At 48.3% G+C, this 22,930-nt stretch overlaps 1 protein-coding gene across 4 annotated transcripts in view; it reads right to left on the bottom strand.

Moving 5' to 3' along the window:
- Window positions 1–3,986: 3,986 nt before the first annotated feature.
- GLI2 (GLI family zinc finger 2) overlaps window positions 3,987–22,930 on the bottom strand; it is a 154,781-nt gene continuing 135,837 nt past the window's right edge. For 3 of the 4 annotated variants that reach the window (XM_077273287.1, XM_077273288.1, XM_077273289.1), the window contains 9 exons: window positions 19,945–20,146; window positions 19,556–19,763; window positions 18,856–18,969; window positions 18,508–18,639; window positions 16,907–17,056; window positions 16,450–16,614; window positions 13,802–14,062; window positions 9,445–9,775; window positions 3,987–7,419 (listed from right to left, as the gene is read on the bottom strand). In XM_077273287.1, the coding sequence (XP_077129402.1) occupies window positions 5,246–7,419; window positions 9,445–9,775; window positions 13,802–14,062; window positions 16,450–16,614; window positions 16,907–17,056; window positions 18,508–18,639; window positions 18,856–18,969; window positions 19,556–19,763; window positions 19,945–20,146 (3,737 nt within the window). In that variant the 3' untranslated portion in view covers window positions 3,987–5,245. The remainder of the gene's footprint in view (window positions 7,420–9,444; window positions 9,776–13,801; window positions 14,063–16,449; window positions 16,615–16,906; window positions 17,057–18,507; window positions 18,640–18,855; window positions 18,970–19,555; window positions 19,764–19,944; window positions 20,147–22,930) is intronic. The other variant, XR_013217880.1, reaches the window with a different exon arrangement.

Raw genomic sequence — 22,930 nt, 5'->3', positions numbered from 1 at the left:
GTACAAGAATATAACTACTATAATACTGCCCCTATGTACAAGAATATAACTACTATAATACTGTCCCCTATGTACAAGAATATAACTACTATAATACTGTCCCCTGTGTACAAGAATATAACTACTATAATACTGCTCCTATGTACAAGAATATAACTACTATAATACTGCCCCTATGTACAAGAATATAGCTACTATAATACTGCCCCTATGTACAAGAATACAACTACTATAATACTGCCCCTATGTACAAGAATATAACTACTATAAGACTGTCCCCTGTGTACAAGAATATAACTACTATAATACTGCTCCTATGTACAATAATATAACTACTATAATACTGCTCCTATGTGCAAGAATATAACTACTATAATACTGCTCCTATGTACAAGAATATAACTACTATAATACTGCTCCTATGTACAAGAATATAACTACTATAATACTGCCCCTATGTACAAGAATATAACTACTATAATACTGCCCCTATGTACAAGAATATAGCTACTATAATACTGCCCCTATGTACAAGAATATAACTACTATAATACTGCCCCTATGTTCAAGAATATAACTACTATAATACTGCCCCTATGTACAAGAATATAACTACTATAATACTGCCCCTATATACAAGAATATAACTACTATAATACTGCCCCCTATGTACAAGAATATAACTACTATAATACTGCTCCTATGTACAAGAATATAACTACTATAATACTGCCCCTATGTACAGGAATATAACTACTATAATACTTCTACCATGAATGTGCATTATGATCATTTTTCTTTGCCTGTGCCCTGGGATACTGTGATGTCTAGGACTACGAGCCTGATAATGTTGCTGTTCCACCATATTCATTAGTGTACTCAGTTTAGCAGAATATACAATGTAACATACACACAGAACAGAGCCAGAAGGAACCAAGTGTAAAAAGTACAGGTTTAATATACAAAATGTGTATTTACAAGGCAGTTTGTAAACAGTAAAAAATGCGTCCATTTATCACAGGATATAAATCTCTTGGATCTGGCTCGGATATTGGGGGACAATTTATACAGAATATTTACAGGCTTGAAAGAAATACTTTAGTTGACACAGAACTCGTAAACAAAAAATATCCATCCTGAACCTGGAGAGATGGCTGGTTGTGAGACATGCAGCCGACATGAGGACTAGAATCTGTGGATACCATCCTAGTTAACCAGGAGATGGTGGGCGCTCATAGTATTAATCAGGGGATGTCCGGGTTCAGTATTGCACTATAACAAGTGCGTAGAGGACACATCTCGTACTTTCCCTCCACATTCATTTGTGTAAAGGTCAATCACATTAGTAAATGATTAATGTTATACACAGAATGTAGAATAATTGATTATTAATACAGGGACCATATTATTGTACTATACAATTAGATTATTAAATGGAGTAATTATTACATCATAAAGTAAGAGCATGGGGTAATGTATAATGCAATCAGAGTGGGGGGCTGTAAGATCAGTCAGAGGGGGGAAAAGTGGTTCAGGCAGAAAGGACTAATAACAAGAGTAATGGGTTAATATTTGTACCACAGAGTTCATAATTGCATCATACAGCCAGGGTTAATAATAGTACCTACCATCAGGTTGGGTGGTGAACCATAGTGAGAGCAGTGGTGATTATTGTATCTACAGTAAAAACGGGAAACCTACTGTCAGAGCAGGGGGTGATCATCGTGTCTACAGTCAGAACAGGGGGTGATCATTGTATCTACAGTCACAGCAGGGGGTCATCATTGGACCTACAGTCAGAGCAGGGGGTCATCATTGGACCTACAGAGCACGGGGTCATCATTGGACCTACAGTCAGAGCAGGGGGAGATCACTGGACCTACAGTCAGCAGGGGGTCATCATTGGACCTACAGTCAGAGCACGGGGTCATCATTGGACCTACAGTCAGGGCAGGGGGTCATCATTGGACCTACAGTCAGGGCAGGGGGTCATCATTGGACCTACAGTCAGAGCAGGAGGTCATCATTGGACCTACAGTCAGGGCAGGGGGTCATCATTGGACCTACAGTCAGGGCAGGGGGTCATCATTGGACCTACAGTCAGAGCAGGGGGTGATTATAGGACCTACAGTCAGAGCAGGGGGTCATCATTGGACCTACAGTCAGAGCAGGGGGTCATCATTGGACCCACAGTAAGGGCAGGGGATGATCATTGGACTTACAGTCAGAGCAGGGGGTGATCATTGGACCTACAGTCAGAGCAGGAGGTCATCATTGGACCTACAGTCAGAGCAGGAGGTCATCATTGGACCTACAGTCAGAGCAGGAGGTCATCATTGGACCTACAGTCAGAGCAGGAGGTCATCATTGGACCTACAGTCAGAGCAGGAGGTCATCATTGGACCTACAGTCAGAGCAGGAGGTCATCATTGGACCTACAGTCAGAGCAGGAGGTCATCATTGGACCTACAGTCAGAGCAGGAGGTCATCATTGGACCTACAGTCAGCAGGGGGTGACCATTGGACCTACAGTCAGAGCAGGGGGTCATCATTGGACCTACAGTCAGCAGGGGGTGATCATTGGACCTACAGTCAGGGCAGGGGGTCATCATTGGACCTACAGTCAGAGCAGGGGGTCATCATTGGACCTACAGTCAGGGCAGGGGGTCATCATTGGACCTACAGTCAGAGCAGGGGGTCATCATTGGACCTAGTCAGGTCGGGGTAATCTTCGTACCTACAGTCAGAACATGGAGTGATCATTCTGCCTACAGTCAGGGCAGGGGGGGATCATTGGACCTACAGTCAGAGCAGGAGGTCATCATTGGACCTACAGTCAGCAGGGGGTGATCATTGGACCTACAGTCAGAGCAGGGGGTCATCATTGGACCTACAGTCAGAGCAGGGGGTCATCATTGGACCTACAGTCAGGGCAGGGGGTCATCATTGGACCTACAGTCAGGGCAGGGGGTCATCATTGGACCTACAGTCAGAGCAGGGGGTGATTATTGGACCTACAGTCAGAGCAGGGGGTCATCATTGGACCTACAGTCAGAGCAGGGGGTCATCATTGGACCTACAGTAAGGGCAGGGGATGATCATTGGACCTACAGTCAGAGCAGGAGGTCATCATTGGACCTACAGTCAGAGCAGGAGGTCATCATTGGACCTACAGTCAGAGCAGGGGGTCATCATTGGACCTACAGTAAGGGCAGGGGATGATCATTGGACCTACAGTCAGAGCAGGAGGTCATCATTGGACCTACAGTCAGAGCAGGAGGTCATCATTGGACCTACAGTCAGCAGGGGGTGATCATTGGACGTACAGTCAGAGCAGGGGGTCATCATTGGACCTACAGTCAGCAGGGGGTGATCATTGGACCTACAGTCAGGGCAGGGGGTCATCATTGGACCTACAGTCAGAGCAGGGAGTCATCATTGGACCTAGTCAGGTCGGGGTAATCTTCGTACCTACAGTCAGAACATGGAGTGATCATTCTGCCTACAGTCAGGGCAGGGGGTGATCATTGGACCTACAGTCAGAGCAGGAGGTCATCATTGGACCTACAGTCAGCAGGGGGTGATCATTGGACCTACAGTCAGAGCAGGGGGTCATCATTAGACCTACAGTCAGCAGGGGGTCATCATTGGACCTACAGTCAGGGCAGGGGGTCATCATTGGACCTACAGTCAGGGCAGGGGGTGATCATTGGACCTACAGTCAGAGCAGGGGGTCATCATTGGACCTACAGTCAGAGCAGGGAGTCATCATTGGACCTAGTCAGGTCGGGGTAATCTTCGTACCTACAGTCAGAACATGGAGTGATCATTCTGCCTACAGTCAGGGCAGGGGGTGATCATTGGACCTACAGTCAGAGCAGGAGGTCATCATTGGACCTACAGTCAGCAGGGGGTGATCATTGGACCTACAGTCAGAGCAGGGGGTCATCATTGGACCTACAGTCAGAGCAGGAGGTCATCATTGGACCTACAGTCGGCAGGGGGTCATCATTGGACCTACAGTCAGGGCAGGGGGTCATCATTGGACCTACAGTCAGAGCAGGAGGTCATCATTGGACCTACAGTCAGGGCAGGGGGTCATCATTGGACCTACAGTCAGAGCAGGGGGTCATCATTGGACCTACAGTCAGCAGGGGGTGATCATTGGACCTACAGTTAGAGCAGGGGGTCATCATTGGACCTAGTCAGGTCGGGGTAATCTTCGTACCTACAGTCAGAACATGGAGTGATCATTCTGCCTACAGTCAGGGCAGGGGGTGATCATTGGACCTACAGTCAGCAGGGGGTTGGCATTTGCAGTCGGAGTTTTGGGTAATCAATGTCACAGAATTACAGGTTGGGCTGTGCCATGTCTCTGATTACGTTTGTATATATTAGTGTTTGTATGTAAATTATTCCATGGAGGTGAATGCGCTTTTCTACCCGATTTCTGCTCTTCTGCTACCCCTGTCCCCGTGTGTAGAGCTTCTTGACGGTTACACTGGAATATTTTCTATTATTGCTTTATTTCCCTCCGTAATATGATTGACTGTCCGTCTCAGCCTAAAATACTGAGCTATGACAGAGGCCGGAAGATGACATGACCCCAAGGTCCGTGTGCGATAAGAGGTGCGGAGCAGCTGCCTCGGCCCCAGGGACACAATATGGCTTTTCATGACGTGAGGAATGACTGGCACAACATATGAACGACATACAATACTCCTGTGCATAAGAAATGTGACACGACCGTAAACCGAGTATTTACACCGGATGTAAACAATGCGGAGGCTGCGATGGCTGCGGCGGGGTGACGACTCGGTGCATTAATAAGCAGCTTGTATCCCGTCTGCTTGACTGTGCGCAGCTTACACAGCAGCGGTCTGTGGGACAAGTCCTTACTGAAGGTCTGCTATTACCCTCCACACCAAAAACTTGGGAAACTCTTAGGATAACGTTTATTTTGGGCAGTTTACAGTCCACAGCCGTCTTGGATCAGGGGAAGGATGTGGACTCTGGAGGAAGGAGAAGCTAAAGAAGGAAAATCAGCCGGTATAATGACTGACTGTGGACGTCTGGAAGACGCCTTCTGAGGTGTGCTGCCCTCCATCTTAGTCACATATCTCCTCCGTTCCTTTTACTTGCTTGGCAAGTGTCAGTCCTGCAGTCACCACAATACACTGCAGATTGTCCTGGAATAGTCCCAGCGGCTCCCACCATGATTGGCATTCACAACTTGTGCTTCATGTTAGGACATGAGATTAAGGAATTTATTTTCCTCTGCCAACGTGCTAAGCATCGAGCTCATATCCCCTATGGCCATATTGCTTATCCCAGCTGGGACGGAAGGAAAAGTCAAAGAGTTTCTAGGAGTTGTGAGGCGAGAAGAGTTTTGGGAAAGGTTTTGGAGAAGGCCAGGACTTATGGTCCCTGACATGAGACTGGAATGGTCCCCGTCATCCATCATAGAATCGAAGTCTATGACAGGAGGTTGTTCCAGACCTTGAGAGTCCACCACCGTGCTAGTGACCTGATTGACTCCCGGAGACGGCATGGTGGGCACCTGCCGAACTGAACAGTCTGGTGCAGAATTATAAATGCTGCTCTGGTCAAACACCTGTATGTGGCCTGAGTAATAGAGCAAACCATTGTCTTTAGCGTTCATACACGAGGTGGTCTCGTGTTCCTCGCTGGTTCTTTTCGGGGTGGCTTCTGCTGTTTGCTGGCACGGACTTTGCTCACTCACGGAGCCCCTCATGAACGTGGCAGGATGCCCTGCATGTATACTCCTCGGCCTGTTGGGGGGATGAGGTGGCGGCCTCGGCTGCATCAATATGTTATTAATGCCCTGACCCGACATTGGCATGTTATGGAATAGGTTCGGGTCACTTGGGTTGGGATAGGAGTTTGCTGGTTGAAGGGTCTGATGATTAGTCTGGAAATGATTAGTTGTGCGCCCGTCCCGGCAGCCGTTCATCATCACGTGCTGGTTATTACTGGCTGCGTTACCCTGAGGAGTGTGCACGTGGTGGCCAGGTCTTTCCAATACATTGGATGAGGTTGAGTGTTGGCACTGGCCATCACTAGGGACTCCTGACGTATGCGGAGACTGGGTAAAGCCCTGCTGCTGGTTGTAACTGATGCTGGGGTTCTGGCCCTGGTTCATCTGCTGGTGCCGGTGCTGAATGTAATGAAGTCTCTGCCCACTGACACTACAGTTCCTCTGGGCCGGGTCCGGCTGTGTTGCCGGCAGATTATTCGCACCGGCCTGGAAAGGCTGATGGTTGAAGTTTTGATATTGGCTGAAGTTTTGCGTCTGCTGTACGACCGCCAAGTTCCCTTGTATAAATGTTTGTTTTGGCACATCAGCGGGGACATCTACGGTGCCGGAGCTGACTTCGTTCCACTGTACCGGCATGTTGTTCTTCTGCAAGTCCGAAGCCGTGATCCGACACTGGTTCTGTGCAGGCTGCAGATAGTTCTTCATATTACTTGGAGGCTGATGACTGAAGTCAGCTGGAGGTTTCTGCTCTGAAGCTCCTCTGTTCTGAGACTTAATATACTGGACGACATCGTCCGGCAGCACAAGGTCGTCCTCACCGCCAGGGACGTCCATATCAGCTGGGATGCCTTCCAGGAGGATGTTCTCGCTGATGCTCGGAGGCCGTGGAGAATACACGTGTCTGTGAAGGTTTCCATCGGAGCGGGCGTACTGCTGGAGGCCGATGTTCCTCTTGTCCACGGTTTGTGAAGGGTGCAGCGTATTCATGCTGTTCATGCTGTGGAAACGCTGAACCCTTGGTACATGTTGGCCTTCTAGTCCCGCTGCCATCCTGACTGGGTCACTGGCGCGTCTTGTGCCGTTTCCAGGAACCTGATGTGGAAACATCGGTACTGGGGCGTTTCCCAAACCGTCACTGCATCGTCTCAGACCCAGATGCTGCCTGAAGGCCGGCAGGGGATAGCTCGATCCATCCAGTAAGGACATCTTGCTTCTTAAACTCATCTTCTCCATGTTGGGCAGGGGTGTAGGCGGCGGGCCGCCTGTCGCTGCGGCATACTTGGCCTTCAAGCGATACTGCTGCGCAGGAGTCAGATTGAGCAGCGTGGGCAAACCATTATGTTGGCTGGCATCACTGGATCTTCTGGACGCATCTGTGGAGATGGGGTCATAGGAGTCAGCAGAGCTGCCATTGTTCTGTCTCCCACAAAACTGAGAAGCTTCACTTGAACGGCGGCTGGAGAAATACGGGGAAATCCCCGAGGATCGCCGACTGGTGTACGCGGAGCTGATCGTGCTCGTGGCACTGTCACGCCTGTCATTTAACTGGTTCAACATCGTGATATCACTCAAAGACAGGTCTGAGATTCTTGGGTTTATATTCACACCGCCCGGGACACCGAGATTGTCAAATGATGAGCCTGAAAGAGAGAAAAGGAAAACTGGCCTTAAAGTTGTGCCACGGAGCAGCGCAGTATCCACAGCCCCGTATAGGACAGGCCAACAATATCCAATCTTGTGGGGTCCGACTCTGGGCTCCTGCATGGACTGTTTGGAGGGTCCGGAGAGCACCGCAGCCTCCTCTGCATGCCGACACCTTAGCAGTGGCCGTGTGGGTATCACAGTGATGTCCCATGGAAGGGAATAGGTTAAAGCTGCAATTCCCCTCACTGCTGCTATTAAATTGACGACGTGCAGGTAATCGGGGGGCTTCTTCAGCACTTAAAGCTTTGTGGTCTCTTCAGAGTCGGACCCCAAGCAATCAGAAATAGATGGCCCATCCCTAGGACATTCGGAACCTGGAAAACACTTTTTAATATTGCAGTAAAAAAAGCTAAAAAAAAATAAAAATCGATCAAATACAGAAGAAAATCATAGAAAATAATAAGGAACCAAATGATAAATTGTAAAAAGCCCCTGCACTGTGCGTCTCCTTACATGCACCGTACTATTGATGCTGGGGTCCCAGTATAGTTACTACAGATGGTCCAGCCGCTACATCGGTGGTGTATGGCCGCCAGACCTGAGCCCTGTGAATCGCCTCCTACCTGCCGGGATCCACAGGGACGCTCTGGATTAGTAGGCCGACTTGTGTGCGCCATGTCAGCGACACCTACTATTTAGAAGAGGCGCCAGGAATGCCAGACAGGAGAATGTTCACTGGACTCAGTGACGTAGCCACAAGACCAGTGTTCTGTGGATCTTCTTGCTCAACGCTAATAATTACCAGTCTTCTGCTTGGACCCAGGAGACGTGCAATGTCATCTCCCCACGCCATGACTAAGGCACGTTTACACATGACAACTGTGGCTTTTAAACAACCGCCGACCGGCTTCATGCAACTTAGGCTGGGGTCACACTTGCGAGAAAATCACACGAGTCTCTCGCCCCAATACCCGGAACTACTGCCAGTACTCTGGATCGGAGTGTGCGGAGGCATTTAATTCTATGTAGCTGGCAGTGCCGGGTATTGATGCGAAAGACTTGTGCGAGTTTCTCGCATTGCACTCGCAAGTGCGACCCCGGCCTGTCTGAATGGGCCTTATAACTGCAAAGTAGGGTAGGACAGGGCAGATCAGGGTAGGGTAGGTATTGGCTCTTGTAGGGTAGGTATTGGCTCTTGTAGGGTAGGGTAGGTATTGGCTCTTGTAGGGTAGGGTAGGTATTGGCTCTTGTAGGGTAGGGTAGGTATTGGCTCTTGTAGGGTAGGGTAGGGTAGGTATTGGCTCTTGTAGGGTAGGGTAGGTATTGGCTCTTGTAGGGTAGGGTAGGGTAGGTATTGGCTCTTGTAGGGTAGGGTAGGTATTGGCTCTTGTAGGGTAGGGTAGGTATTGGCTCTTGTAGGGTAGGGTAGGTATTGGCTCTTGTAGGGTAGGGTAGGGTAAGTATTGGCTCTTGTAGGGTAGGGTGGGTATTGGCTCTTGTAGGGTCGGTACTGGCTCTTGTAGGGTAGGTATTGGCTCTTGTAGGGTAGGTATTGGTTCTGGTAGGGTAGGGTAGGTATTGGCTCTTGTAGGATAGGTATTGGCTCTTGTAGGATAGGTATTGGCTCTTGCAGGGTAGGGTAGGTATTGGCTCTTGTATGGTAGGGTAGGTATTGGCTCTTATAGGGTAGGTATTGGCTCTTGTAGGGTAGGTATTCGCTCTTGTAGGATAGGTATTGGCTCTTATAGGGTAGGTATTGGCTCTTATAGGGTAGGTATTGGCTCTTTTAGGGTAGGGTAGGTATTGGCTCTTGTAGGGTAGGTATTGGCTCTTTTAGGGTAGGGTAGGTATTGGCTCTTGTAGGGTAGGTATTGGCTCTTTTAGGGTAGGGTAGGTATTGGCTCTTGTAGGGTAGGTATTGGCTCTTGTAGGGTAGGTATTGGCTCTTTTAGGGTAGGGTAGGTATTGGCTCTTGTAGGGTAGGTATTGGCTCTGGTAGGGTAGGTATTGACATCACGTACCATTTCCAGAGATGGCTGGGAATTTGGTGTTCCTGGCAGGTGGAGCCGGGTTCATGAATGAGCACGATTCCTTCATTGTCTTCAGCTTTTCCTTCTTGAGCTGCTCCAGTCGTTGCACCGCGGTACCACCTTGTTTCCTGAGCTGCAAGCCCACCATGGCATTACCCGATGAGATTGTGGAGTCCACCACGGGGCTGGTGTCCTCCAAACCGAAGATGTCCCCCAGGCCTCCATCACCGTGAAACTCTACTCCGCTGTCAGTGTTGTTGGCGTTGCCAAGTGGAGATGGCTCACTGCTGCAGGACGACTGGCCGCCAGGGCTGGGCTGTATCTGAGGGACAGAACACGAGGTCAGCGCTGGAGGAGAACAGCGGCGACAGGTGCAACATGCATGGGGGTCATCATAGCTGGATGATGGGGGTTGTAGGCAGCATGCAGCAGCACACCCAGATGGACTCTCCTATTCATTACTACATCCAGGACCCGCAGGATCAGAGGTGACCACCAGTCACACCAGTCATATCTATGAGGCTTTTTTCACCGTGCAGCACCAGTTTGATGCACTCAGTTTCTATTTTTCACTGTTTTCAATATCTCTGCTTGCAGCCAGCAAGTTAATTTATTAGTGAGAAGCTAAAATACAATTATATGTCTTCTCAAACAGATGAGGCTTTGTTACAATGAATCGGTGTTGTATCTCTTTTCCACAGCTTCATCTGGAGATACAGAGCCTTGTGAAAGTATTCGGCCCCCTGGAACTTTTCATCTTTTTCCCACATATGCTTCAAACATAAAGATACCAAATGTACATTTTTGGTGAAGAATCAACAACAAGTGGAAAACAATAGTGAAGCTGAACGAAATTTATTGGTTATTATGGCATTTAGGACAACATTGGATCATTCAGAGATCCACAATGAACTTCTGGAGGGAGTTTGCTGCACTGAAAGTAAAGGCCGAATAATATTGCACGCCCCACTTTTCAGTTTTTGAATTTCCACAAAAATGTAAAATAACCAATAAATTTCGCTCAACTTCACAATTGTGTTCCACTTGTTGATTCTTCACCAAAAATTTACATTTGGTATCTTTATGTTTGAAGCATGATATGTGGGAAAAGGCTGAGAAGTTCCAGGGGGCCGAATACTTTTGCAAGGCACTGTACACTGTAACATACCCATCTCCTGTGTGAGGAGGTAAGGCTTTCAATGAGAATTTCCATTCACTTACAGTAAGCAGAGATTTTAAAAAAGGGAAAAAAACTGAAACACCTAGGGCCCGATTCATTTTTGCGTTTTCTCTTTCGCACCATATTTTTTATAATTTGCGCCTATTTTCAGATTGTTTGTCTGTTTTTTTTCTCTGTTCTGGCGTGAATTTTGTAATTCAGATATCTGCGACAAATTCATTTTTTTTATGTTTTAAAAAAGCTGCACAGCCCCCACCCGGAGTTATAATTTTTTTATGCTCAAAATGTTTGCACAATTGTTAAAAGTTGTGTGCGACATTTTAACAGTTCATGTGACTTTTTGCTCTAAAAAAAAAAAAAAAGTCTGTAAAAGGAAAAAATAAAAAGCATCTTTATTTTGCACGTTATTAATGAACCCACGGGCGTCATGTTAAAGAATTTGGTGAAAAACAAAATGGCAATAAATACAAGAGTAAAAAAAAATGTGACTTAAAGCCCCCTCCCCGCTACACCCCCCCCCAAATGCAAAAGATTAATTGGGCCCAAAGTTCGTTAGAAAGTGACAGAACTTTTCATGACATGATGAAGCCTGGATGCCATAAGTCCGGACACCGGCCCTTTAATATCCTAACTAGGAAGATAATTATAAGGGACTATTGGACCCCAAATCATTTGTCACTGGGGTCCCGGCTCTGACGTCTCTCACCTTGATAAGGTCTGTCCTTAGGAAAGTGTTAGAAAGGGAATAGAAAGAATAGGAGTAGTAGTTAGTAAGAGACACTCGTGGTAATCCACATAATAGGAACATGATGACGGTCGGTACCAAAATCAACCAAGTCCTAAGTTTACTGCACAAGTAAGTGACCCCCTCCCCGTCTCCATAATATCCACGCCGCGGTCATACATTGTCCCCGAGACGGCGCCGTCCGGCAGAGGACGAGGAGGCTCCGCGCAGCGCAGGATGAAACACTACAGATTGCAGCCGGCTCCCATCCAGACATGAATGTATCCGCAGACAGAACTTTCCGCAGCTTCGCGCTCCCGCCACGATAATGTGGATAGAAAGTAGCGTCCGCGTCTCACGCGCTACAGTAAAATGCTTCCAATAAACACCCGATCTCCGGGCCGACAGCCGGCAATGCGCGGTACTACCGGTCACAGATCTGCCGCTACGAAGCTTCGCACACGCTGTCCCCGTCACCGCTGTGCAGTGGCATGTAAAAGTTTGTGCACCCCTGGTCAAAGTTACTGCTATTGTGAACAGTTAAGCAAGTTGTAGATGAAATGATCTAAAAGGGATAAAGTTACAGAGGACACATTTCCTTTGTATTTTAGGCAAAAATAATGTATATTTTTATCTTTTACATTTAAAAAAAGTAAAGTAGGCCAATGCATAAGTTTGGGCACCCTTGGAGATTTGTGTGCTCCAATAACTTTGACCAAGGTTTCAGACTTTAATTAACCTGTTAGGGTTATTACTTGCTCACCATCATCGTTAGGAAAGGCCAGGTGATGCGAATTTCCAGCTTTATAAACACCCAGCCTCCTCTATCCTTGTGCCTAAAACCAGCAGCCGTGGGTTCTTCTAAGTCGCTGCCGAGAACTCTGAGAATGGTGGAGGCCGCAAAGCAGGAGAAAACGATAAGAAGATGGCAGATGCCTTTTCCTCAGTTCGAACTGTAATTAAAGGGGTTCTCCACCACTAGGACGACCCCTTCATGAACTAAACGTTTGGCCCCCATAAAATAAAAAAACTACACAACTCCCGTGTCGGCCCCCTTACAGCGGTGTCTGCACTTGCGATCTCAGGGGTGCTGTGACACATGATGACCGGCGCACAATCAGCGCTAGCGTCACCGTCTTCATACAGATTGAATATGAAGAGGAAGTCAGGGATCAGCTTCTGGACCGCTAGTGCTGACACAGCTGGAAGGGCGCTGACATGGGAGGTGAGTATAGGTTATTTTACGGGGGTCAAACATTTAGTTCAAGAAGGGGTTGTCCGGGTAGCGGACAACCCCTTTAAGAAATGGCAGTTATCAGGAACAGTGGAGGTCAAGATAAGGGCTGGAAGACCAAGCAAAATTTCAGTGAGAGCTGCTCGTAGGATTGCTAGAGAGGAAATCCGAACCCCCTCCCCTGTCTGACTGCGAAAATCCTTCAGAAACGATTTAGCAGACTCTGGAGCTGTGGTACTTTGTTCTACTGTTCAGAGACACCTGCACAAATATGGCCTTCATGGAAGAGTCATCAGAAGAAAACCTCTCCTGCGTCCTCACCATAAAATTCAGCATCAGAAGTATGCAAAGAACATCTAAACAAGCCTGATGCATTCTGGAAACAAGTCCTGTGGACCGATGAGGGTAAAATAAAACTATGGCCACAATGATCAGAGGTATGTGTGGAGATAAAAGGCCCAGAATTTCAGGAAAAGAACACTTTGCCAACCATTAAGCATGGGGGGAGATCAGGCTGTGGGGATGTGTTGCAGCCAATGGCATGGGGAACATTTCACAGGTAGAGGGAAGAATGGATTCAATTAAATTTCCACAAATTCTTGATGCAAACATAACACCATCTGTAAAAAATCTGAAGGTGAAAAGAGGAAGAGGATGGCTGCTACAAATAAAGAATGATCCTAAACACAATCCACATAAAAGGCGCAAGATGAGGGTTTTACAATGGCCCTCACAGTCCCCTGATCTGAGCATCATTGATAATCTGTGGAGAGACCTCAAAATAACAGAGGAAGCGAGACGCCCCAGGAATCTCACAGAACTGGAGGAATTCTCCAAGGAAGAATGGAGGAAAATCCCTCAAAGAAGAACTGAAAGACTCTTATCTGGCAACAAAAAGTGTTTACAAGCTGTGATACTTGTAAAAAGAGAGCTACTAGGTACTAACCATGCAGGGTGCACAAACTTTGCGCTGAGCCATTTTTATTGTATAATTTTTAAAATGTAAAAGATGAAAATATAGATATACATTTTTGCCTAAAATACAAAGGAAATGTATCATCTGTAACTTTATCCCTTTTAGATCATTTCATCTTCCACTTGCTTAACTGTTCACAATAACAGTAATTTTGACCAGGGGTGCACAAACGTTTACATGCTGATGTATGATATCATTTATAAAGACGCCCCAGGGCCCCGCACTGTTACGCACCATACTGTCCTCCGTCTTGATAGTCCTAGACTGGAAGACGTCTTCTCTTCCTCTGAAGCCGCCATTAGACTCGACGTGTTCCGCGGACAGTCGGTTGCCGGCCTCGCTGTCGCCATTTTCCCGGGGCCCGGGTCTGCCGTCATTGCGCTGCTTCTTGGTCACGTGGGCATCGGGGCCGTGCACGGTCTTCACGTGTTTCCGGAGAGAGCTGGGGTCTGTGTATCTCTTCGTACATCCTGGGATTTTGCAGATATAAGGTTTCTGGAAAAGTCAAAGACATAAATCTCACGCACTGAGCAAGTCCAGCATTAACCCTTTCTACATGTATCTATTCTGCAGTACGTGGGGCTCTCATCTGCAGGACGCCATGCTGGATGGGGCTGTCACGCCGGGCAAGTGTTTTTAGGACAAAGACAGTTTGGATTTTGCAAATTTTGCACCGGACAGAATCAATCCCACAACCAGGAATTCTTATCCGGTCGCCTAGCCGCTGTCTGAACACTAAAGACGCCATTCACATACGTTTCAAGCTACACATAAAGTCTTTGCTTGCAGTCAGTGAACATTTTTGCTTAGACAATGACCTATTGTTAAAGTCCAATTTTTATGAAGTTTTTTTTTTATTAATAATTTTTCCTGCAATTTTCACATTGAACAACTGGGGATTTTATCATTCTAATTTCCTATTGTTACAGAAATAATCACATCAGCAGCAATAGACGGATTCAGGCCCTTTTACTGACGCATCTAATGAGCGTGTGCAAAGGTGATCGCTAAGGAGGAGAGCCATCACCGGTGTGAATAGTGGGCTCTGCTGAAAACTCTTCCAGAAAGGACAGGAACTAGAACGTCTAAGATAGCCCCTGCGGCCAGTAGTCCAAGATTTCTAATTTAGTTGTTTCATATAGATTGTGATACTTTGATTCTTAAATTTGGCAATTTTTTTTGTTTTTAACTCAAAAACCTGATTTAAACAAGTTGTCATTTTCTGGTGATATTTTCCCTTTAAAGTGAATCTGGCAGCAGGATTTCACCCCCAAACTATGTATATGTGCACGTAGCTCTGTCAAAGACAAAGTCCAGCAATCCCTTTACACGTCTGGTCCGTTCCTCTGTTATTGAGAAATCAGAGTTGGAATTAATATGCAAATGAGGCTGAAGAACTATGGTAGATCTGAAGCATCTGTCACTCCAGCTCTATTCACCACCCTGCGTCGCTTGACTGACGGCTCCTTTTCATGGAGTCACACATGTATAGTGACAGTCAGGCAGGAGGAGCTTGTGCTGCGTGGGGAATAGAGCTGGAGTGACAGAGGCTTCAGATCTACCATAGCTCTTAAGTCTCATTTGCATATTAATTCCAACATTGACATGGCCGGACCGTTAATGAGTAATCAAAGTATTGCTGTACTTGTCTTTGACAGAGCTACATGCACAAATAAATAGATTGGGGGTGAAATCCTGCCGATAAATTCCTTAATTTCTACTTGCATTAGAATTACGGTAAGTTTATTACAATGTATCATTTGTGTCTCGGTGTGAAGCGTTGCATTGTTACAGTATTTTCAGCTTCTGGATATAAATGTGGCTTTCATTCAACAACAAACAGATCTTGAAAATAGTGAAGAGGTTTTTACACAAAGTATATTAGCAACAGACAATGGATGGAAGGATCATGTATCTGGTGTTACAATGTAACAGTGCGTGCAATGAATCGATGTCTGATATGGCGGCTCCGTCCAGCACCGCCGTGTCTCGCCCTTGGGGCAGAGTATGAGAACTGAATGTGACTGCACCTCTGCGCCACTGAGAACTAGAGAAAAGCGAATGTGATCGGGTCCCTGCTTATTCGGCAAGTTATAGCGCTTAGCGAATAAGCTGCAGAGGGAGCCCGGATATATGGAGCGCTCCGGCTGATCAGCTGTTCGGCTCCGCAGCTCATGTGTCACGGCTGTGTGATAGGAAAAACACATGCATGGAGAGCGCAACACACAGACTCTCACTGTCACACGGCCGCGACAGATGCAACTGCGGCGCCGAACAGCTGATCAGCCGGAGCGCTCCATATATCCGGGCTCCCGCTGCAGCTTATGCAGTAATAACTTGCCAAATAGGCAGGGACCTGAGCAAATTTGTGCAACTCTATTGAGCACCACTCTGCGGCACCGCGCACCACTCTGCGGCACCGTGCACCACTCTGCGGCACCGCGCACCACTCTGCGGCACCGCGCACCACTCTGCTGTGTTCTGGTTTCCATCCTTCCCCTAATAATTAACCCCGGCGGGCTGGATGTGTCTACTGGAGCAATAAAACTTCATGCAATGTGTGTGTGTCAGCCCAGGGGCGGCTGGAGGCGTCTGCACGCCGCACGTGGTGAAAATAAAAGCCAGGACAGATTCCAGCTCTGCAGAACAGGTGCTTCCCATTTCCTCTGCTCAGACCAGACTGGTTTTATAGTCCACACCTATTTGGAATCAATGCGCCAAGCCACCATCTGCTTCCACTTTCAGACACATAGGAACAGTCGGGGGTTGCGCTGATGCGGTTTGGCGTTCCGGCAAAATAAATTGTCTAACAAGCTCGGTGTTTTCTCTTTACGAGTTGCCGTAAGGTGTAAATTCCCCGGTGTCAGCAGAGCAGACTTCACCTCGTTGGAATGAGTCCGGTTCTGGTGCTTGGCGCGGTCAGACGCGTTGGAGAACGCCTTGTTGCAGCCCTCGTGCTCGCACACATACGGCTTCTCTCCGGTGTGCGAGCGCAGGTGAGTCTTCAGATTCTCCAGCCTGGAATATGCTTTATAGCAACCTTCAAACTGTTGATACAAGGAGGGAAGAAAATGATATAATGCATGCAACCTCCCCGAAAATGGAGGACTCTCGCCCCTGGCTCTCCACGGCCCCCGACTGGCATGCAATCACCCCACTATTCTCATCCATGGTTACACGCAGTGGCTAAGAGCAGCCCTTTTCCCCGGCGTCCCCCCAGGACTTCCTCGGAGGTGCAGTAAGTACGGTGGTTAGTGACGTCCCTGGGGGCAGTGTCAGCTACTATTTATGGGGAGGTCGGTCGCAGCTGCTGAGATCGGCACTTTTGCGGCCGCTTACCGTGCATTTATGAGGTTTTTCTCCTGTATGTCTCCTCATATGAACCACCAGCATGTACTGCGCTTTAAACGGCTTCTGCTCCCGCGTGCAATCCTGCCAGCGACACACAAACTCCTTCCTCTCCCCGTGAATGTGCTCATTATTGATGTGCTGCAGAGAGAGCGCGGTGCAGGAGAATTAGCCGCGTGCTGCGACCGGGGCGCATCATACAACAGATACGGCAACGATAAGAAATATCACCCACTTATACCATCATGCACCATCACTAACGAGGAAACTGCAAAGTGAGCAAAATTGTGTCTCTGCCCATCCGCCCGTTAATTCAGAATATATGTTGCTGCATTATATGTGCGTTTATCTATAGAGACATATATATTTATTTTTGCTGGGATTTTTTTCATGTAGGGCTCCAGTGGAGCGATCGTCTGTCTGGAAAAACTTTGTAACATTAAAAGCAACAGCAATAAACTGTCCAGTCAGATCTGATGCAGGGTAGTGAGCAATGTTCATCATGCATAAGATGTTCTGTATGATAATGAGCAAGTGCCTTCAGGATAAGATCTACTGTAGGATAATAAGCAGGTTCCGAAGGGGTTGATTGGTGATATTGAGCAGATTCCTCAGGGGTGGCATATGCTGTGATGTAGTAAGTACATTCCTTAGGGGTTGGATTTGCTGTATGATAATGAGCAGATTCTTCATGCATAGGACCTGTTGTTTCATAATAAGCAAGTACAAAGTGCGGGGTCTGCTGTGTGATAAGGCACAAGTGTTTTAAGGATGGGATCTGCTGTGTGATGAGAAGTAAGTTCCTCTGGGGTGGGTTCTGCTTTGTGGCAATGATAATCAGCAGGTTTCACAAAGGTATGATCAGCTTCAGCTTGGTGATAATGAGCAGGTTCCTCGTTAGTGGATAATGAGCAGGTTCCTTTAGGATATGGTCTGCCCTTGTGTTAATGATAATGAACAGGTTCCCCAGTGGTGGGATATGCCTTGTAGTAATGATAATGGGCAGGTTCCAGGAAGGCAGGATCAGCTTGGTGATAATGAGCAGGTTTCACAGGAGTGGGATCCGCTATTAGGTAATTATTATCAAAGACTCTGCAGAGATGGAATCAGCCACAGGGCAGTGATAATAAGCAGGTTACTCCATGGGAAGCATCTGCTGCATGATAATGAACATATTCTTCAGAAACGGGATCTGATATGTGATAATAAACAAGGAATGGGGCCTACTGTGGTAATAATAACAAGCAGTTCCTTAGGGGTGGGATCTGGAAGGTAATATTGACTAGGTTCCCTATGGATGGGTTCTGCTGTGCGACAATGAGCAGGTTCCTTTAGCATATGGTCTGCCCTTGTGTTAACGATAATGAGCAGGTTCCTTTTAGGATATGGTCTGCCCTTGTGTTAATGATAATGAGCAGGTTCCTCGTGAGTGGATAATGAGCAGGTTCCTTTAGGATATGGTCTGCCCTTGTGTTAACGATAATGAGCAGGTTCCCCATGAGTTGAAGCATGTGCTGTGTATAAAGGTCTGCTGCACCCACTTGGATACACACGCTGTATGCCCATAATCCGGGGTCTCGGGGACCACTTACATGAACCAGTTGGTCTTGGGTGTCGAACTCCTTGGTGCAGCTTTCCCAGTGACAGTTGGTTTCATAAATGACCTCTGTCTCTTGCTTACAATCCTCTCTGTCAAAGTCGTCTTTCAGCTCCGTCACATGGTCCTGCCAGGAGGATAAAAAAGGGTTAAATTGGTGATAGAAAGAAACGTAAAATCACATGAAATAAACAATGGAACAATAAAAGCAGGAAATTAACGTTACAGAAGACAGAGCCGCTGCCGGTGTCATCTGCAGCACTGGACTGTCAGTGTCAGGATGTCGGGCGGGGGGTTCACACACTTCTTTGGGACAATGATCAGTTTACAATAATCACGTTACCGGGGGGCTGGGGGAGTCCCTGCTCGCCGCCTCCTCCTCGATCTTCACTTTGCTTTTCTTCCCGATCACCTGATTGACCGTGCTGCTCACCGCCGACTCACTGCTCTGCTTGTTCTACAGTTCATGAACGGAAAGGAAAGAACAAAGGATTGTCATAAAGGAACGATTAGCTTTATACAAAAAACCCTTATTATAGGCTGCGTGTTTCAGAGGACGTCAGTAGTGGATACAATTATAAGAAGCCTTCAGCTGCCTGAGACATCAGAAGATGTTCACTGACAGCAAGCAGAGGTCCTGAGATAGCGTTCATGGTGTGTAAATGGCGGCTGCGGGGACTGGTTGCTGCGGAGACTGGCAGCTGCAGAGGCTGGTTGCTGCAGAGGCTGGTTGCTGCGGGGGCTGGTTGCTGCGGGGGCTGGTTGCTGCAGGGACTGGCGGCTGCAGGGACTGTGGAGGCTTGCAGCTGCGGGGACTGGCTGATGCGGAGGCTGCAGGGGTCAGTGTCTGCGGGGGGCTGGCAACTGGAGAGGCTGGTGGCTGCGGGGGCTGGCTGCTGTGGAGGTTGACTGCTGCGGAGGCTGGTTGCTGCGGAGGCTGGTTGCTGCGGAGGCTGGTTGCTGCGGAGGCTGGTTGCTGTGGTGGCTGGTTGCTTGCGGGGGCTGGCTGCGGGGGCTGGCTGCTGCGGGGGCTGGCTGCTCACCTGGCCGGGGCTGGATGCAGTGTGGTTGCTGTTGGCTGGCACTGGAGCTGGGCTGGCGGTGGGCACACACCCCTGCTGGCGTGATGTGAAGGTGGGAGACGGATGGATGAGCGAACTGTGCCCAAATGTGGCGTTCAGACTGCGCTGCTGGTTCAGAAGCTGCTGATAAGCCACTGGGTTGATCGGATGGGGGAAACTGAAGGCCGGGCTGGAAAAAAAAGGAGCAAATTGTAATATTGTTATTATGTTTCATAGAAGAATGTAGTGGATCATGAAGAATCCACAGAAGATCGTCAGCACCATGTGCACCAATGACGCAGCGCAGCCTTCAGAGCATCCGACGCTGCGTTCCTGGGTCTGACGCTTGCAGGCTGCAGTGTGTCACCTACCTGATGGCCCCGGCTGATAAGTGCCCGTAGGAGCCGCTGGCGGCGGAGCTGCTCCTGGAGTTATTGATATAAGCCACCAAGGAGTTGGGAGAAGTGCGGATCATGGTCTGCAGGTCAATGCTGGCATCAGACAGGGGCGAGATGGACAGGGCCCGCTTCCGGCTTAACCTCGGGGTGACCCGGGGACTTGAGAACCGAGATACTGGAAAGGACGGAGAATCGGGTACAAATCAGCGCCGAAATATCATCTCATACAGAGTCTAATCAGAAGCATCAGCGGCACACAGGAGGCGCCACGTTATGCCCCTTTATTCTAGTGGTCAGTGGGGGCTCGGCTCTAGGAGATGGAGGTCCTGGAGCCCCTCATAGTCTGCCTATCTGCTCTGGAGACCCCCATTCACAGGTCGCTGCTCTCCGATTGTGTAATGAACACACAGAATCCGCTGGCACCGGCGGTATAATTACCCAATGAGGGATGAATAATGACGCTCGGATCACAATGTGTTCTCCGCGCTTTCCTCTATTAGCTGGCGGAAGCAGGACGGCGCTGGCAGCCATATCTGTCTCTGTTACCTGCCCACCTCTGGGGAGACCTGTTTATTAATGCGCCACTTCCCTTGATAAATTATGAAACACAAAGAAAAACTTTGTGCTCATTTTTCTGTCCTCATTTGCATTGATTGATGTTGGTGCTCGCCACTCACCTCGAGGCCCCATTAATAAATTCATGTTCCCCTGCGTCCCGTGAATAACGCTGGTGTCCACTGCCTGCGGTGTGAACGTCGGTATTTTCACTGTGGCCCCTAGATAAGATATGGCCCCTTATCCTGCCAGTGAATGACCTCTGCTCACATCCCGGGGGCGTCCGGATACACAAAGCCCCGTGGGTTCCTCCATATTGTGTTTGGGCAGCGCCTTATCCCCGCATCATGCGTTCCCCTTATGCCTGGATGCTCCCACTTTGCTAGGTCTTCCTATAGCAGACCCCAGGACGGAGCAGAATGTCCCAGGTCTAATACAGACAGATCTGCTCACAGTATGGCATCAGGAGACATCGGAACAGTCAGGATGTGCTGGCCCAGCACTAACATAAAATAGGGGTCGTCTCATGGCCAGTGTCCAGCAGCCGAGCAAATGACCGGCATCTGGCACGGAGCGAGCAATGAGAAGACAAGGGCAGTCACAGAACGGAGCCTGCAGCTGCCTGGACTTTATCAATCCCACACTGTGCGGCCCCGGAGCGCGCAGGCTCCTGTCCAAGGCAATGAGTGCAGCTCACAACAATCACAAAGACCACCCTGGGAATAGGCACTGATCAGACTGATGGATCTGTTCTCCCTTTAAATTCACTGTCACATTTCCCATTCTGCAACCTACTAAAAGCCAAAGGTAATGCAGGCATCAGGGCTATGGATAAGTATAGACACAGCTTAAAGTAAAGTTCTCTCCTTAGAGATCTACAATTCTCTGCTGATTTATTATATAATATGGTTTTATAACAGAACATTTTTTTAAACAAAGCTCAAAATCCCCTGAACAGACAGAAATGCATGACACTGCTGTACTCTACTAACTAGCAACCAGCAATAGGAGGAGCTCCCTGTATACAGAAAAACATAAGATCCTGTCTGCAGCCACCACTAGGGGGAGCTCCCTGTATACAGAAAAACATAAGACCCTGTCTGTAGCCACCACTAGGGGGAGCTCCCTGTATACAGAAAAACATAAGATCCTGTCTGCAGCCACCACTAGGGGGAGCTCCCTGTATACAGAAAAACATAAGACCCTGTCTGCAGCCACCACTAGGGGGAGCTCCCTGTATACAGAAAAACATAAGATCCTGTCTGCAGCCACCACTAGGGGGAGCTCCCTGTATACAGAGATACATGATAAGATCCTGTCTGCAGCCACCACTAGGGGGAGCTCCCTGTATACAGAGATACATGATAAGATCCTGTCTGCAGCCACCACTAGGGGGAGCTCCCTGTATACAGAGATACATGATAAGATCCTGTCTGCAGCCACCACTAGGGGGAGCTCCCTGTATACAGAGATACATAAGATCCTGTCTGCAGTCACCACTAGGGGGAGCTCCCTGTATACAGAGATACATGATAAGATCCTGTCTGCAGCCACCACTAGGGGGAGCTCCCTGTATACAGAGATGCAAGATAAGATCCTGTCTGCACTCACCACTAGGGGGAGCTCCCTGTATACAGAGATACATGATAAGATCCTGTCTGAAGCCAACACTAGGGGGAGCTCCCTGTATACAGAGATACATGAGAAGATCCTGTCTGCAGTCACCACTAGGGGGAGCTCCCTGTATACAGAGATACATGATAAGATCCTGTCTGCAGCCACCACTAGGGGGAGCTCCCTGTATACAGAGATACATGATAAGATCCTGCCTGCAGTCACCACTAGGGGAGCTCCCTGTATACAGAGATACATAAGATCCTGTCTGCAGCCACCACTAGGAGGAGCTCCCTGTATACACAGATACATAAGATCCTGTCTGCAGCCACCACTAGGGGGAGCTCCCTGTATACAGAGATACATGATAAGATCCTGCCTGCAGCCACCACTAGGGGAGCTCCCTGTATACAGAGATACATAAGATCCTGTCTGCAGCCACCACTAGGAGGAGCTCCCTGTATACACAGATACATAAGATCCTGTCTGCAGCCACCACTAGGGGGAGCTCCCTGTATACAGAGATACATGATAAGATCCTGTCTGCCGCCACCACTAGGGGGAGCTCCCTGTATATAGAGATACATGATAAGATCCTGTCTGCAGCCACCACTAGGGGGAGCTCCCTGCATACAGAGATACATGATAAGATCCTGTCTGCAGTCACCTCGAGGGGGAGCTCCCTGTATACAGAGATACATGATAAGATCCTGTCTGCAGCCACCACTAGGGGGAACTCCCTGTATACAGAGATACATGATAAGATCCTGCCTGCAGTCACCACTAGGGG

This window comes from Ranitomeya variabilis, chromosome 7, assembly GCF_051348905.1.
Source record: "Ranitomeya variabilis isolate aRanVar5 chromosome 7, aRanVar5.hap1, whole genome shotgun sequence".
NCBI classification, from domain to species: Eukaryota; Metazoa; Chordata; class Amphibia; order Anura; family Dendrobatidae; genus Ranitomeya; species Ranitomeya variabilis.
This window is presented reverse-complemented; position numbering and strand designations above follow the sequence as displayed.